This window comes from Dermacentor albipictus, chromosome 10 (genome assembly GCF_038994185.2).
Source record: "Dermacentor albipictus isolate Rhodes 1998 colony chromosome 10, USDA_Dalb.pri_finalv2, whole genome shotgun sequence".
NCBI classification, from domain to species: Eukaryota; Metazoa; Arthropoda; class Arachnida; order Ixodida; family Ixodidae; genus Dermacentor; species Dermacentor albipictus.
The window spans coordinates 81,669,390-81,687,731 of NC_091830.1; the positions used below are offsets into that span (position 1 = coordinate 81,669,390).

General features: G+C 47.1%; 1 protein-coding gene across 1 annotated transcript in view; it reads right to left on the reverse strand.

Moving 5' to 3' along the window:
- The window catches only part of LOC135904210 (uncharacterized), a 411,027-nt gene that overhangs the window by 52,191 nt on the left and 340,494 nt on the right, over positions 1 to 18,342 (reverse strand). Inside the window, exons 5-7 of the mRNA XM_065434850.2 lie at positions 10,854 to 11,070; positions 6,299 to 6,413; positions 2,871 to 3,021 (exon numbers count right to left, since the gene is read on the reverse strand). Of these exons, the coding sequence (XP_065290922.2) occupies positions 2,871 to 3,021; positions 6,299 to 6,413; positions 10,854 to 11,070 (483 nt within the window). The remainder of the gene's footprint in view (positions 1 to 2,870; positions 3,022 to 6,298; positions 6,414 to 10,853; positions 11,071 to 18,342) is intronic.

The following is an 18,342-nucleotide window of genomic DNA, read 5'->3' on the forward strand; positions in this document are numbered from 1 at the left end:
CGTCGTCGTCGATCTGGACTCCCGCTACACTAACCAGGTCCGGTTCAGTCCAATAATTCAGTCGACGGAACTCGACTAGCGCTAACCTTCGCAGTTCCTCCGCCATATACGTGTTCTCGCGGGAAACACGCAAGTCCCCGATTCACAGCAACGTCTATCACCGGAGGGCCAGGCCATTGTGCAGGCTCAGCTTACGCTACCTCTAGACGAACTTGCCGAGATCGTTGACTGCGTCCTTGAGGTCTCTTTGCCGCCTCTGTGGCCCACCGTCCAAGCCGTCGTCGCAACGCTGGATATCACAGAGCTTGCGCACCGGATCGATGGTATCGCCCGATAGCTCAGGTCCATTCAACGGTGCCTGCTCAACCCCCACCGACGCGCCCCCGTTACCGCTCGCAGGGCCGTGATAGTAACACCGACCCATCGCAGCAGCCTGGTCACGCCGGCTCATGCTGCTACTATCGACGCTTCGGGGACAGAGCCCGACACTGTCAACCACCGTGTTCTGCTGAACATCAGGGGAATGCCAATGGCAGCTCGTAGACGCTTCTGCGAGCTGCCAACCTGGAGGACAGTTATACCTGCGCATGACGCGTCTTGGCGCATACATCGCCCGCTTACCCGATCTTGAAGGTAACCTGCGGCGAGTGAAAGAACTGGGCGAACCGAAGCCGCTGGTGGCTTCATGTGTGCTATTATGCAGCACCCCCTGTATTGGAGGTCACGTAATCTCAAGCTTCGGAGATGCGTTAAAGCCAGAGGCAACACAAAGCATTCGCTGCGCGCTGCTGGCGCTGTTCGTCACGCCAGTCTTGTGACATATAGAGTTCGGTGTCATCAAGCGATATCTGTGTACGTTTGCCTACGCGCGTGCACCATGCTCGTTAGTACGAGAGTGATCGAATGTTTACTGCAATTTATGCGGCGAAAGGACTAACCCCAGTATTCAGAAATGTAGCTTAGCTTGAAGTCCATGCTTGATATAAACGATGCCTGGTGCGAACGCTCCCAAGACGCTTATTGCGTTTCCTTTGGTGCGTTGACGACAGGCGCCATTTAAATCAAGTCACGCGGGGGCTTCAAGTTAAGAGGCATTTATGAATACGACTGTTAGAACACTTTTCGTAATGTTGTCTCATACTTTGCTATCGCTCATATTCCTTCATATTTCAGCCAAGCTTCCACTTGTTGACGAGTGCTTTAGCTTCCGCGCAGAGCACACGTAATTTTCTACTCATTAATAAAGCAAATAAATTTTTGGTACCCATATTACAAGAATTTGATAATGGTTGAATGACTTTCAAAACAAATACTTGTCTGTGGCCTTTTGAAAACCAACGAGTTGTAGAAATGAAACCTTAAGTAAGGCTCACGATTGGTATTAAGGCATGTGCGAGAGGAATTCGTTGAAAAAGTTTATTGGAGGTAGGTAAATGTGGTTTCAAGCAACTTGGATGGAGCTTTGGTGAATTCATGATTGTTGTAATCATTGAAGTGCTAACTGAGATGCTATTGTGACCACAGAAGCAGCCAATTCAGCTAGAAAACGTGCCTTGAGCCTACTATCATTGAGAGCTGGTGCAGGCTCTCCTCTCCCTTGTGAGCGTGCAAGAGACACAGCGTGCAGCAGGCTATTACCAATACTTTTTTCGATATAGATAAAGATAGACGGGAGTACTGTCAGCACTGACCCTCTTCCTCAAGTGAAAACGCGTTTGTTGATGCTGGATATTTATATTAATGAGCTTGTGTTGTCAACCGATACAATTATCAAAAATAGATGCTGCTAGAAAACTTCGAATGCTCAGCCGTGACATCACGTTCTCCTTGTGGAACGCAGGAAGTTTTCAAAGCAATCGGCTGCTTAACCAAGACTCCTCTCTACGCCTTGGCATTCCAGCTGGACTCTGCCGTCGCAAGGCAACCCTGCTTTGTCGAATATGGCTAGGGGTGGCCTTCACCAAGGCTTTTGCTTTCCGAATCGGATGCGCCGACGACGCCTCATGTGATGTCTGCGGTAACAAGGACTCTTCAACACCTTCTCTGTGGCTGTCCTCGCTAAAATTTACAGCGACGATCGCTCGCAATCGCGATAGCGCGTTTTGACCAAAGACCTCACACAGAGGAACCTATTTTAAAATGCCGCCATCACAAGCCATCGCAGCGGAGGGCGACGAGGGCACTGTTGCAGTTTTTTAAAGGCAACAGAATTGGACAAGCGGCTGTAGCCTGAGCAGATGTTTATAGTGCAGCAAGTGCTACAGTGCTGTGCGGTGGCAGTATGCGGCGACAGTGACCCACTGTGATTGCATGTCTATGCTCCTTTCTTTCTTTATCTCTACTTTGTTATCACTTTACCTCCCCTCCCCTCTCTCCCCAGCGTAAGGTATCAAACCGGATCTTCCCCTCTGGTTAACCTTCCTGCCTTTCTCCTTTCCTCTGTCGCTTTCTCTTTAGGTGTTGTGAACGTAATTAAGAAAGTAACAACACTAACGTTTTGACTGTTAGCAACGCAGCAATGTGATACTCGTGACTTCACAAAAACGTCTCTTGTAAATTATTACTTTCAACATAGTGTTGTAAAGTGTTGCTTTATGAAGTATAAAGTAAAGTAATGTGTAAAGTAATGTAAAGTGTTGCTTCAGTGTTGCTTTATAAAACGGCTATCTTTGACTGCCTAGAAACATTTTCCATTCTATAGGAATCAAATCCTACTCAACATTTCTGGCGGTGGTTCTGCAGTTCTTTTGTGGTAACCAGAAGCGTTGCTTACTGTGGGGGGGGGGGGGAATTATTTAAGCTGCTGCTGAAGCTTCGTCACTAATGCTCTACCGCGATTTTACAACACGATTATGTTTTCAGCGACGCACCTTGTCGTTGTACTCTGGTTTTGTGGAAAAGAGCACTAGGCTTGACATTACTCCCTGTGAGTATCCCAACAACGACACTCTTCTGGAACCAGTTGCGTTCAGTACAAAGTCGATGACAGCCGCAATATCGTGGCGACCAATCTCGTCAAAACTAGAAAGAAAGCAGAACGGTGTAAGCCGTGAAGAGACAAAGCATTAGCAGGTTGTGTATTAGGCTGTGCCAATATAGCTTAGCTTTCACAAAAGAAAGTTTTCATGCGCAACGTTGAATTAAGTGAGACATTGCGCTAAGATTTCCTTTTTCCTAGCGTTGAAGCTCTCGCAGTACAACTGTGCTTCGTAAGCCCCAACTAAATAACACTGTTTGGATGGCAACGTATGGCAACCTTTGAATAATTTGCCTTTACAAAACACCCTAAAAATTTAACTGACGATTAAGATACTGCTGAATGCGAAATTTGAGCACAGATTTACAGATGTTTCCGCTTCGCGATATATTGGCTGGCGCGGACAATGTGTCTCGTGCGGGACATTCCAAACGGGGTAAAAAGTGGCGCGACTGCCTCGCTAATCGGGAGATCGCAAGAGGCAGCGCCTGGGTAACACGTGGGCGTGATTCACAGCAGCCGCCACAGACAGACCTCCACTCATGCAGCGCTTTGTTTCCGCATATGTTATCGCGGGACGCGGTCGCCGCATGCCATCCGTGAACAGACGACGGCGTGCTACTCTGGCGCCATCTCCTAGTGGTCGTTGCCCCAAGCCTGCCTTGCGCTGTACATACGCTTTCTCCCTCATCCTTTTGCCATACTCTCCTCCTCTACTTTCTTCCTCCCACTCACTTCACCATCGCCGTCCTTCATCACCCGCTGCACTCCGCGTTGGCAGTCTGATCCTTCGCTGTGCTAGTTCGCTCCGTTACGTCAGGGAGGCCGAGGTACACCGATGCTCAACGCTGGACCGGATGCCTAACAGCTGCGCTCTAAGATATTTACATGGACCGCTGTATAGCTGATCCTAGCTGTCCTAATGTCATTTACGGGGATTTGTTTTTTTTTCTTGAGTAGTATTGCTGCCGATATTTCTAGTTTATTTTTTAAAAATTTGCTGACTCATTACGGACTTTTGTAGATGGGAGTTAGCAGTGCATTGAGGGGAAGAGAACTGAAGCAAGATGGATATTTCAATGCTTACGTAAATTAAACCTACCTTCGTTACCACCTTAGCGTGAATTTATGATCTTAAACACTTCGCCATTTTGTTAACGCCAAGGTCTCTTAAAATTTTCCGTCATTCTGTACCGATTACGCGTTGAACTGGCTGACGATTGTGAGAAAAATTACACTACACGGTTTAGAATTTCATTTATGGCACTGAATATTTTGTGCTTATATTCCATATTTTTGGCATGCGTCTGTTCAACATTTTGTTTCGCTCAAATTATTTTCTCTTGTAGTTGATACAAACTTCGTCTTGTGTCATGGCCATACTGCATGGTGTTTCATATGTAATACATATGTTCTAGCATGTTAGAATGGAAAAGAAAATCCTACATATTCCATTGAAATTGATGTCACTTGATGCAATGAAACACGTAGCGAATGTAGCCCTGGAAATAACTTGTGGATTTTTTTAGTGCTCGCTGGCAATTTGTCACACGAACTACAGAAAAATCCCAAACGAAGTTTCCGGTTCACAATTTAGACACTTAATGTCATTGAAGAAAAATACCAGCATGTTTGCTTGCTATTTCCAAAGCTACTGAAATGTTTTGATTAGGCAGATATTCGGGCGACTGCGTGATTTGTGGATTGTTTTGGGGAAGACAGCAGACATTTCATGCCTCGCGATAAAATAAGTTTGGTGGCAAAATTTAATGTTTCCACAGGCCGTACTTATTAGCAGCATTATTGCTGATGACAAGCTAAGAAAACAAAATGCCAACGGTCAAGATAGCGGGGGTCCTGCTGTGCTGTAATAGCGAGAAATAACAGCAGCAACAAGCAGCTTTTGGAGGAAGACGAAATGAGTTTTTCTATCAACCTGCGTGATTTTGCTAAATGCGATGCAAAGCAAAAAAATAAAATTATGGGGTTTTACGTGCCAAAACCACTTTCTGATTATGAGGCACGCTGCAGTGGAGGACTCCGGAAATTTCGACCACCTGGGGTTCTTTAACGTGCACCTAAATCTAAGTACACGGGTGTTTTCGCATTTCGCCCCCATCAAAATGCGGCTGCCGCGGCCGGGATTCGATCCCGCGACCTCGTGCTCAGCAGCCTAACACCATAGCCACTGAGTAACCGCGGCGGGTGGGATGCAAAGCAAGAGCTGACATAAGACCAAGGCCTGTAAATGACTCAGCCCAAGTATTAAAGCTGTGAACGAGCTAATCGAAGGGGACGTCATCAAATTTTGATGCGTGAAACACCTCTCAGTTTTAAAAGCAATATTTCAAGTTTTTTCTAATGACGCTGATATTTGTTGCATGTTTTCTGCAATGTAAACGTTTTTCTGCATGACCAGAAAATGTACCCGAAACTTCAGAGTGTATCGTACATGATACTCGACAGCTTTTACTCGTAAAGTTGTAGCCAAGCGTCTCTTTAGAAAAGGGAGGTTTCTGAAGACGAAGAAATACTTGTAATTTTTTTATCCTAATGAAATACGAATTCATGCATCAGACGGTTGTTGGCTTGAGAAAACATGATACATCAAGCATGCCAATGACTGGGAAAGCTTGAAAAGTGCATATTGAAACATAGAAAGTTGTTTCAAAAATTAAGTTCACCTGGGCCGCTATTTTGTAGCGATGCCTTATGCCTTATTCTATGCTATTCTTATCATCCACCACACACGGCCGTCTGATCCCGTTGATAATGTGGGCAGACCGTCGCTCTGACCACTGGCCAAGCGCGAAAAACCTGAAAAAGCATAGAATCGGAAAAGGCATCGCTACAAAATACCGGCCCTGAATAGTACGCGGCATGTATTTATGACGACGCTTATCCTTCAGCGTGAGCTGACGTTCTTTGTAAGATGTTTAATTCACGACTTGTGAAAAACAGTGGTGATGACGCAACTCTTGCGGAAACAAACTTACACAACGGAGTGTCGAAATAAAAACCGCTGGTTCAATCCTTCTCCACTCTTCATGTGCCAACGAAGCGTTCGCAGGAGCAACGTACTTATTTGCATGTATGTTTGGTTAATGTGTTTCTGGCTACGAGCACGCTTTGCTGTATATACAAGGAGCAGCTCGACGGCTTTTAGCTTTGTTTAGGTGAACGATGTAAAAAAATGTGTGAACATGCTTTTACTTCTGAAATTCCCTTATTTAATTAGCACTGCCAACTTAGAGTTCTTTGTACTAAAAAGCCTTAGATGACTTAGCTTTACTTCTAGGTTATTTAGAGGAAAATCCTTGCCTCCACTGCCAGTATCGGTCGTGCTTCTGGCTCATGTTCTTGTGGTGAGAGCGGAACGCAATCTCTCTCGTGTTCATGGCCCACACGTCGTATCCGCGGTCGGCCAGGATGAAGCCTGCAATGTCGAGACACAGTTACATACCAGAAGGAGTGCGGAAACTTGCTACATGTGGCACCGTATAAAAAAATGAAATGCTTCAGTTTTCCTCATACGTAGCGTAAAAGATGTAAACTTGGAGGACGCTTGAGCTACGCCTTTAGAAGTGGAACGTGATAGCAATCGCAGATTCTTGACTCCTTGTCACGTGTCCGGGCAACTACAGCTTATGTAACCGTAATGTTTACCGGGAAACGCTGGCGGCGAGCGCTATGCGAGGTTTGTGATTATTTTTTTGGTGGTCTTGCAAGAAACCGAGCGGACCTCGCCACTCCTATTAACTAAGACCTCAAAGGGCAACTGGGAAACGGTATCGCGTTACAAAGGGTTTGTGTTTGAGTTTGCGCGTAACAAAATTATGTTTATTCGTATGTTCAAATTAGACGCTATCATGTCTGTAGGTTTTGTGTAAAAGTCGTACTTTACGATTTTTCTGGCGCATTTTACTTTGAGAAATTCTGTTAGTTCAGTAACTTCTTTGCGCTACACGGAGGGCCCGCGTGGTTGTATATGCGCGGTTCGAAATTATTATTCGCAAAACGACGTTCGACGCTGGTTGCGGCACGCCGGCGCAGGGTTTTCTGCGACATGGGGCCCTTAACGCTGTCGCGTTACGATATCACTGGACGAAAAAGCACTAATCCCAGTCACTGCCGCGACCACTGAAACAGCACCAACTACAGCGATGGCGTTGCTGCTAGCGCTATCTGGTGGCGAAGATTAACAAAAATGGCAGTGGTCTCGCCAAAGGGAAAACTGCGTGAGAGGGCTGTAGGAAGAAAGTTTAGCTTGATGTTGAAAAAAAAAAAGCTTAGACACGACCTGTAGGAGACCAGTACTGGCCCAATTTCGCACCAGCCTGAAGTACGGTGGATTAGTAGTTCAGGAGTCCATGACCGATTCCCAACTCCAGAATGCGCTACTTGTGCTGGCGACACTGTCCAAATGAAGCAATATGGCTATGGCATCCAGGTTCACGTCGGAGTTTTCGTCTGGTGCTGTGCTGTCGTTTCTCGTTTGTGGCATCGAATCGAGGTGCTTCGTCGACGCCGAAAGGATCCTTGCTGCCATTCACCGTACTTAGACGGGTCTTAAGGATTTCGGCGATGAACCCGCGGACGTAGTTGCGCTGTGCTCACGATGCGAACGTCCAGACTGCCTAGTGAGCCACATCAGTTTTTTTTTGAAGAAAAAGCACATTTCAAACAAGCAGGACCTTGAATAAGATGCAAGTGTACATCCATAGCGAACCTCTCCGAAAGGGGCTAGCACTTGTTCGTGGCGTTTCTCCCCTGATACAGGTAGGATACTTCACTGTTTTCGACCTTCATAGCTAACTCCGTGCTGCCACTCGTCTGTTAGCCTATCAGATACACCATCTCCCAATTTACAGGCAGTAACGTACGTTCAGAAGCTACGGACAGCCTACACTGATAGAACGCCACTGTGACGATGATGACGAGCGGATATCCAAGAAGTATTCGGATATCTTGACGCACTACAGGAAGCAGAGGCGTCGCTACCCGCCCGCGTATAAAACTATGAGTAGGGAACAAGCGGTAACTTGGAGAATACTCCAGGCTGGAACCTCCCCGCAAGAAATACTGCTGCACGCAATGTATGCGGGCACCTACGGGTGAGACTACAAGTTCTGCCCGCCGGACACGCCCAACACCTTGCGCCATATGGTTCAGGGGTGCAGGAATAACCGAGAAGTATGACCGTCATCATCACTACCAGGCGATAATATGCAGGAAGAAGCGGATTCAGAGGAAGAATCGGAAGACCAGTGTGAGGCTCTGCTGGTGACGCAAGACCCTGACCACCAGCAACGGTTGGTGAACAGGGCTCGGGCGGCGGCAGCGAGCCATGGCGACTTGTACTGAGGAGGAAACCCAGATTTTGGCTCAAGAAGCCTGGTCTAGAAATAAAGGTTATTTCTCTCTCTCTCTGACCGCAAATAGTTATAAAGGCGAAGTGAAAACAACCTTCACTTGTACTAGTTCGGTTGTACTCGTTCGATTTATATGCCTGAATGGTCCTTATGTAAAAAGCAATACATCGGAGAAACGGAGCATTCAATGGACGTCATGTTAAACCGACATCGCGTGGACACAACTAAAAAGCTTGTCAAAGCCGTGGCCGAGCATTTCAACCAACCAAATCATAACTTTCATGACCTGAAACTTTACATCTTACAGCCAGATTTCCGTTCTGAACGAGAGAGAAATGGGAGAGAATCGCACCACATCCATAAGTTCAAGACATTGTAACTAATAGACATGTAGGGTTCAAAGCGAGCTTTAGAATCTATACGCTAAGCTAAATTTCAGACTGTACGCGACATCAATTAGTTATTTTCATTCGGTTCTTTAGTGTTAATTTTTGTATTTTTTCCATCCTGCGTGTCTCTTATCTATATATTTATTCCATTTTAGTATTTTTTCGTCACGTGTACCATTTTCTGCTGTTCCTTTTATTATCTCTTTCAGAGAGACGGCCCACTGACTTGCAGCGAAGCAGGTAATGAAGGGGTGCATGTTTCCAGAAGAGGGTTATAGCGCCGAAAAAACACAACACACAGCAAGCGAGACGGGACAGGCACAGGCGAGACGAAGCATGCACCAACTAGCCCCCCAACAAGTATTACTCAGTTAATGAAGGGGTGCTATGCACACGGCCTTTGACACCCCGGCTGACACACGACCATGCCACCGGCCGTGTGCACAGCACCCTTTTATTTTCAATTATACACCGCCTTACCCCCTCTTCGCTTTAGCAGAACCCTATAGGAAAGCATTTGCCGCCTTGAAAAAGACAAGTTAACTAGTGAAACGCTGGCTCCCGCTTTGACTTTGTTCTCGATTTGCTCATCGTCTTGAATTTCCTTATACCACCTTCCCCGTTTCTGCGCTTTCGTTCTAGAAAGGCTTAGGAATAGTCAAGCATGTAAGGCAAGCTATAGAATGGCACGCCACTATAACCCGCATATACTTCATGTGAGGTAGCAAGGCGTGGCATTGGATATACCTAAATGCGTACGGAAGTTATTTGATCACAGGGACGCCGGCGCCGGACGTCGACACGGGTAACTTAACGCCATGACGTTAAAATTGTGTTTCCTATCGGATTAAGACAGTGAAATGCTATTACACGTTGCAGCAGAGCCCATCGACAAGCTGACTAATTGCATAACTCAAGACGCTCCAATATTAGAGTTACCCGAGTTACCCACACAGTTTCCCTGTATATCTTTAGGAATAACCTACGCAGTTTCCCTGGATATTTTGACGAGTTTGTGACAAATACTTCAACTTTCCTACCAAAGAGTACAGAAAAACAGACTTTGAAAGCTGTTCTGCGAGAAAAGAAAGTGATTTAGCTCAGCGTTCGTTATGCAAGTTACTTCAAGAGCGAAAACGTGATCTTCATGCTGACAGTCTAAAATGATGCACTCTTCAAACCTGTGAGAACAACAATGAACGACCACTCTAACTATTAAAAGAAATAATTTAGACAACTTTTTTTCGTATTCTTTGTTTTAAGCGAAGCTTTGTGTGCCTCATTGACTCGTGCAGAAAGCTCATGAACTGGAATTGTGCTATCTGTCACAGGCAACCTTTAAGAATTTTTGAAAGTGTTCGCTGAAGCATCCTGTATACCGTACAATACAAAAGACGGTTCAATTCTCCGTATCACCATGAGTTGCATTTCCCTCTTCGAAGAAGCAGGACGTGGCTCGATTGACCTCTTGAACAATAATTTGCAACGTGGCGAACGCGGTTTATATCTTGAATACGGGACCTGCAAGAGGCGTGACATAATGCTAACGTACTTTCTTCGCATTTACTGCTATATAGCCACAGGATTTTTGTTTTGCGCTTCGTCGAAGATGCAAGGCACATACTGAGAATGAAATGTCTAACTACTTTTGTTTTCACGGTGAAATATACGAAAATTGTGAGTAATAATTGACTCAGAAGGAAACGCCTCGCTTCAGTACCTCCGGTGGTTGAATACTTTAGGATCTAGCATACATAGACGACATAGGGGAACAGAAAACATACGTGTACATAAATATTTATCGGCATCACGGTGATGGTGACCGGGCAAATTCAGCCGGAGTGTCCACATAATTGCTATCGCAATAAATAATGTTTGCAGGGAAATTGTTAAAACGGAAGCGGTGACCCCTCCGAATTTGTAGCTAGCACACGTGCATCACTGGAACTCCGCAACGCCAGCGACAGATTATAATAAGAAGCTATAAAAAGAAGTAGTACCCAAAGGAAACCAAGGAATAAATAGCACTGTAAACAGAAGCAGTTAAGTTCAAGCTTAGTATTTCTTTTCGAGTTTATTCAAAGCTTCAGATGTTTTATTCAAACATTCGGTCACCTGGACTCTGTGTCGGGTAGTTGAGGAACCAAATGCCTGACTCGCATGCCATTCCAGGTATCAGTACTATGGGATTCCGACGGACAGCGTTCTCAGTCTGCATCGATGCATTTGCTTTGGAAACTGTGCGCACCCTGTCCACGTCGAGCACGTAACCGTCTTCAGTTGTGGCCTGGCTTGTCTCGCAAGAGTAGCCGAAATCCATGATTAGTTCGCACTGCAATAGAATGTCAGCAGTAGTACTGTTAGAAGAAAAAGTTCACTGATAGTATTCCGAAAACGTTACCAGGAAGTCTTAACCTCTACTTCTCTCCATTAAATTGTGTTTGTACAATATCTAAAGATCAAAACTAAGGCCTAGTTCAACGATAATATCAGTGGATTGCGCAAACTGGGCGTTACTTTCTCGAATGTATTGTAAGAAGCACCTCAGAAAGCGAGCATCACGACTGTGTTTATCGCCGTTCTGTGCACCTGGAACCAGTAGTAAAACTCCGGCAGGCGCCATTTTATGATAAATGTTGATATTACTGTGATGAGTATTGAGACAATGTAACGACACAACGTGTTTCATTTCATTTAATTTTATTACCTTAAATGCCCCAATAAACGGGGTGTTACATAAGGGGTGGCAAGAATAAAAATACAGTCCCAATAAAAGGAAGTTTTTTACATGTTAGACGAACTTCGATGGGCACAGTATGAAAGCTACATGGTTAGCAAGGCCGTTCCAGTCTACAAATATGCGAGGAAAAAAACACAATTCGAAAACATGAGAGTGCGTGAGCATGGACAATCAATGTGTAGCTGAAGGCTGGTGTGGTGAGATATGCGTGTAGGGGGAAGTATATAAGGTGCGATGCGTATAGAGCTATGAAAGAATTTGTGAAATAAAGCTAGGCTGACAATGTGACGATGGAGCGATAAGGGGGATAATCCGGATGTGTTTTTAAGGAGGAAACGCTGATATCAAAGGAATATTAGGAAGTACAGGTTCGAAGGAAGTACAGATTCGAGATCACTAATTAGGCATGCTTGATGAGGATTCCAAATAGGCGATACAAATTTTAGTTTTGACCTGACAAATGATTTGTAGGCTAATAATTTTACATTTTGAGCAGCAGGATCTCGATGGCTTTGTAAAAATCCGAACGACCTGTTCGCGGATGATATTAGGTTAGTAACATGAGAATTACAGGAAATATCGCTCGAAAGTGTTACTCCTAAATACTTGTACGAACGAACTAGTTGTACCGGAGCTCACGTGGGTTAAGTTCCATTGGCCACTCGTTTCACCAGTCCTGGACAGCATTAGGATAACTTTGAAGAGAAAATTGCTCTGCAAAGAGGGATGCAGCTGGGGAGGATCAGGTAACAGCAGATTTGTTGAAGGATGGTGGGCAGATTGTTCTAGAGAAACTGGCCACCCTGTAAACGCAATGCCTCATGACCTCAAGCGTGCCGGAATCTTGGAAGAACGCTAACATAATCCTAATCCATAAGAAACGGGACGTCAAAGACTTGAAAAATTATAGACCGATCAGCTTACTGTCATTTGCCTACAAACTATTTACTACGGTAATTGCAAATAGAATCAGGAACACCTTAGACTTCTGTCAAGCAAAGGACCAGACAGGATTCCGTAAAGGCTACTCAACAATAGACCATATTCACACTATCAATCAGGTGATAGAGAAATGTGCGGAATATAACCAACCCTTATATATAATTTTAATTGACTGCGAAAAAGCATTTGATTCTGTCGAAACCTCAGCAGTCATGGATCCATTACGAAATCATGGTGTAGAGCAGCCATATGTAAATATACTTAAAGATATCCATAGTGACTCCACAGCCACCGTAGTCCTCCATAAATAAAGCAACGAAATCCCAATAAAAAAGAGCGTCAGGCAGTGAGATACGATCTCTCCAATGCTATTCACAGCGTGCTTACAGGAGGTATTCAGAGACCTGGATTGGGAAGAATTGGGGATAAGAGTTAATGGAAAATACCTTAGGAACTTGCGATTCGCTGATGATATTGCCTTGCTTAGGAATTCATGGGACCAATGCATGCTCACTGTCCTGGAGAGGCAAAGCGGAAGGGTGGGTCTAAAAATTGATCTGCAGAAAACTAATGTTTAACACTCTCGGAAGAGAAGAGCAATTTACAACAGGTAGCAAGGCACTGCAAGTGGTAAGGGAGTACATCTAACTTAGGGCAGGTAGTGATGGCGGATCCGGAACATGAGACGGAAATAATCAGAAGAATAAGAATGGGCTGGGGTGCGTTTGGCAGGCATTCTCAGATCATGGACAGCAGGTTGCCATTATCTCTCAAGAGAAAAGTGTATAATAGCTGTGTCTTACCAGTACTCACCCGCGGGGCAGAAACCTGGAGGCTTACGAAAAGGGTTTAACTTAAATTGAGGACGACGCAATGAGCTACGGAAAGAAGAATGATGGATTTAACGCAAAGGCATAAGAAAAGAGCAGATTGGGTGCGGGTACAAACGCGAGATAATGACATCTTAGTTGAATTCAAGAAAAAGAAATGGGCATGTGCAGGACATGTAATGAGGAGGAAAGATAACCGATGGTCATTAAGGGTTACGGACTGAATTCCAAGGGAAGGGAAGCGTAGCAAGGGGGCGGCAGAAAGTTACCTGGGCAGTTGAGATTAAGAAGTTTGCAGGGACGACATGGCCAAAGTCAGCACATGACCGGGGTTGTTGGAGAAGTATGGGAGAGGCCTTTGCCCTGCATTGGGCGTAAGTAGGCTGATGATGATGACGATGATGACGATGATGATGAAGAGAACATTGGTCAGCGGTGGAAATAATCGCGCGATATATCACGCAATCGTCCGCGAACATACCTGTGCTAGATGTTACGTTTAACGGTAAATCATTTATGTGTATTAGGAATAGTAGCGGGTCGAGCACGAATGCCTGCGCAACGGCTGACGTTACAGAGACTGAATTATAATTCCTATTAATAATGGTGACGAATTGTGAACGATTAGTGACAAATTGTTCAATTCCAGTTCAGTATATTAGGGTGAAAATTTGGGCAGGAAAGCTTTATAAGAAGGCGTTTATGGGGTACTTTATCAAAGGCTTTAGCAAAATCTAAAAAATATTGTTACGGTGAAGTGAAGGAAGACGTTGAGTTGGACTAGAAAAAGACGAAGTCTGGCGGTTGCCTGAACGCCATATCCATCATTTGTAAATATAAGTTATTTTACACTCGTGGGCCTGCTTTCTTCCCGCAACATTTTGGTGGAAGGTGCGGGGTACCACCACGGAACTTCGCAGCGGACGTCATCTACCTGCTGCCACAATGGCAAATCAACCGACACAAGCGACAACGCCTCGGCAGCCCGTGCCCACGGTCATCCTCACTCACCCACGGGACCCGGGAACATTTTGTGGCACGGACAACGTCGACGTCGAGGACTGGCTTACGATGTACGAGCGAGTGTGCGACAACAACAGGTGGGATCCTACAATGATGCTTGCAAACGTAATATTTTATCTGAAGGGAACTGCGAAGCAATGGTATGACACACATGAAGCTGACCTAACGAGCTGGGATGTTTGCAAAGAAAAAATGCGAGACCTGTTCGGCAGACCTGTCGGTCGTCAGCTGGCAGCAAAAAAAGAACTTGCGTGCCGCGCTCAGACGTCCACAGAATCCTATGTCGTGTACATACAGGATGTGCTGGCACTCTGTCGCAAGGCTGATGACAACATGACCGAGGCAGACAAGATTGGCCATATATTGAAAGGTATTGCAGACGATGCCTTCAATCTCTTGATGTGTAAGGATTGTGCCACTGTGGATGCAATTATTAAGGAGTGCCGGCGCTTCGAACAAGCGAAGGGCCGCCGCGTCACTCAAACTTTCGACCGGTTGCCCAATACCGCCGCGACATCTTCTTGCGAAGACCCGCCGCGGTTCGTTCAGCCCGCAGGACCGGAAGAAATAACGCGCATCGTTCGCCGTGAGCTTGAGGCCATGGCCCCGGCTCCCGTTCGTTCAGACTGTCGGGAAAGCGTACCCGCTATCTCCCTTATACAAGCGGTCGTTCGGGAGGAAATAGCAAGTTTGGGCATTCCATCTCTCTGCTCAGTCCGCCATACCAACACCTACCAAATTTCTCCGACCGCTCGCTCCCGGGCGCAAAGCTTTCCACCACTCCGTCGCAACCCAGCTGAATGGCGCACAGCGGATGATAAACCCATCTGTTTTAATTGTTCCGGTATTGGACACATCGCCCGTCATTGCCGCAACCACTGGTCGTCGCCTCCTCGGTGGTCGTCTCCGAGTCACTACAGCCAAGTACCCGACAATCGCACTTTCTCGCCCTATACGCCGACTAGGAACATCAACGCCGACAGTGCTCCACCAAGATCCAGCCGATCCCCGTCTCCGCAAGGTCGTAGGTCCCGTTCGCCTCTCGTTCACCGCTCTTCGTCCCCTTCTGCAACCGGTCGCTTCGCTTCGGGAAACTAGGCGGTGCAGCTCCCGGAGGTGAAGCTGCAACTCCGACCCGGCCCACAAATCCTCTATTGACCCTGCCTACATGTGGAAACCTGCTGGACATTGAAGTCGATGGCGTTCCTGTTAGATCTCTCGTTGATACAGGAGCGCAGCTTTCAGTTATGAGCGCTGCTCTCCGCCGCCGGCTCAAAAAGGTTCTGACCCCCGCCGTACCGTGCACCGTGCGAGTCGCCGATGGGAGTACGTCACCTGTCCTTGGAATGTGCACAGCACGTGTGACCATTGGGGGCCATTATACCGTTGTTCTATTTATCGTCCTTGAACACTGCCCACACGACCTAATTCTCGGCCTCGACTTCCTTTCGAAACACTCTGCCCAAATTGACTGCTCCGCAGGTGTTGTACAGTTGGACCTGCCGCTTCCTGCCGACGCAACCACTTGTGCTCCACACCGCTTATGTGCTGCTGAATTTGCAAGGCTGTCTCCACAGGCTGCTACAAATGTCCTGCTGACGCCCTGTCCTCCCGTACCTGATGGCGAGTACGTCCTGTCGCCGCTTACTGACGTGGTTTTGTCGCGTAATATTGCCCTACCGAGCACCTTAATTCGGATCCGCGAAAACTGCGCTCGCGTGCCCATCCTCAATTTTGGGTTCTCGTCACATGTTTTGCCACACGGTATCGCCATAGCGCATATCACTCCTTTGGAAGAATTTCAGATTTCTGTTTTGACCTCTGAATCCTTCCTCAGTACGAACGGACCTTTGTCATCCACTCCTTCGTACTCGACGCCTGCGGACGATGTTTCTAAGATGATCGCCCCCGACCTTCCTTCCGAGCAAACCACAGTTCTTCGTCATCTCCTGTCATCTTATCGGGACATCTTTGATTTGGACGACCGTCCACTTGGCCAGACATCTGTTGTCACGCATCGCATCAACACCGGTGACGCCAGCCCCATTCATAGGCGGCCATATCGTGTCTCGGCAACAGAAAGGGCCATCATACAGAAAGAAGTAGACAGGATGATGGACAAGGACATCATTGAACCCTCCAGTAGCCCGTGGGCATCACCGGTTGTCTTAGTAAAGAAAAAAGATAACTCGTGGCGCTTCTGCGTTGACTACCGTCACCTCAACCGGATAACAAAGAAGGATGTTTATCCCTTGCCTCGCATTGATGACGCTCTTGACTGCCTTCACGGATCCCAATACTTTTCATCAATTGACCTCCGCTCCGGCTATTGGCAGATTAGCGTCGATGAGATGGACCGCGAGAAAACCGCCTTTGTCACACCGGACGGTCTGTACCAATTTAAAGTCATGCCCTTTGGATTATGCAATGCGCCAGCTACATTCGAGCGCATGATGGACTCTCTCTTGCGCGGCTTGAAGTGGTCTACATGCCTGTGTTACCTCGACGATGTGATTGTGTTTTCGCCGAACTTTGAGAGCCACCTGCGGCGCCTCACAACCATACTCTCCGTGTTTCGCAGGGCTGGCCTTCAGCTAAACTCCTCCAAGTGCCATTTCGGTCGCCGTGAAATTAACATGCTTGGTCATCTCGTCAACGCCGCCGGAATCCAACCTGATCCACAGAAAGTTCACGCCGTGCGAAATTTTCCTGTACCTTGTTCAACGAACGATGTCCGTAGTTTTCTGGGCTTATGCTCTTATTTTCGGCGATTTGTGAAAAATTTTGCGGACATCGCTCACCCTCTCACTGACCTTCTTAAGAAAGACGCCTCTTTCTCTTGGGGACCGCTACAGGAGAAAGCCTTCTCTACCCTGATTGAGCGGCTTACCACTTCCCCGATTCTCTCCCACTTTGACCCTTCTGCGCCCACTGAAGTACGAACTGACGCGAGTGGTCATGGCATCGGCGCTGTCCTCGCTCAGCGTCAACAGGGCCAAGACCGTGTCATCGCTTACGCTAGCCGCCGCCTTTCCACGCCCGAGCGAAATTACTCCATTACTGAGAGAGAATGTCTCGCGCTCGTATGGGCGGTCGCGAAATTTCGCCCGTACCTTTTCGGTCGGAGCTTCTGCGTTGTCACCGACCATCACGCCCTCTGCTGGCTCTCCTCTTTGAAGGACCCAACTGGACGACTTGCACGTTGGGCATTGCGCCTACAAGAATATACATTTTCTATTATATATAAGTCAGGACGCCTGCATAAAGACGCTGACTGCCTGTCCCGCAATCCCGTGGATCAACCGGACGATACCGATGCAGACTCGGACATCAGTATTCTGTCCCTCTCCGGCTTCCTCCACATTGGCGACGAGCAGCGCAAGGATCCTGTTCTTCGAACACTTATGGACCGCCTAAGCTCCTCGCCCAATGACCCGTCCCTTCGGATGTTCACCTTGCGCGATGGAACTTTATACCGTCGTAGCGTTCGTCCTGACGGCCCGGAGCTCCTCCTAGTCGTCCCCAAGCACCTTCGACTCACCGTGCTCCAGCAACTTCATGACGCTCCTACTGCTGGACATCTGGGCGTCACTCGTACTTACGACCACCTGCGGCGCCGCTTCTTCTGGCCTGGTATTTATCGCTCTGTGCGCCGTTATGTCGCTTCTTGCGACCTGTGTCAGCGCCGGAAGACGCCTGCTATGCCTCCCGCTGGTTTGCTTCAACCCATTGATATACCTACAGAGCCCTTCTTCCGTGTGGGCCTCGACCTCCTTGGTCCGTTTCCAATTTCCATCAAAGGAAACAAATGGATTGCTGTAGCAACCGATTATGCCACTAGATATGCCATCGCACGAGCCCTGCCAACCAGCTGCGCTACAGATGTCGCCGACTTCTTACTAAAAGACGTCATCCTGCACCACGGCGCCCCTCGCCAGTTGCTGACGGATCGCGGCCGCTACTTTCTATCGAAGGTCGTTGATGATCTGCTCCGCTCCTGTTCTACAGAACATCGGATTGCTACCGCGTACCACCCTCAAACGAACGGCCTCACCGAGCGACTCAACCG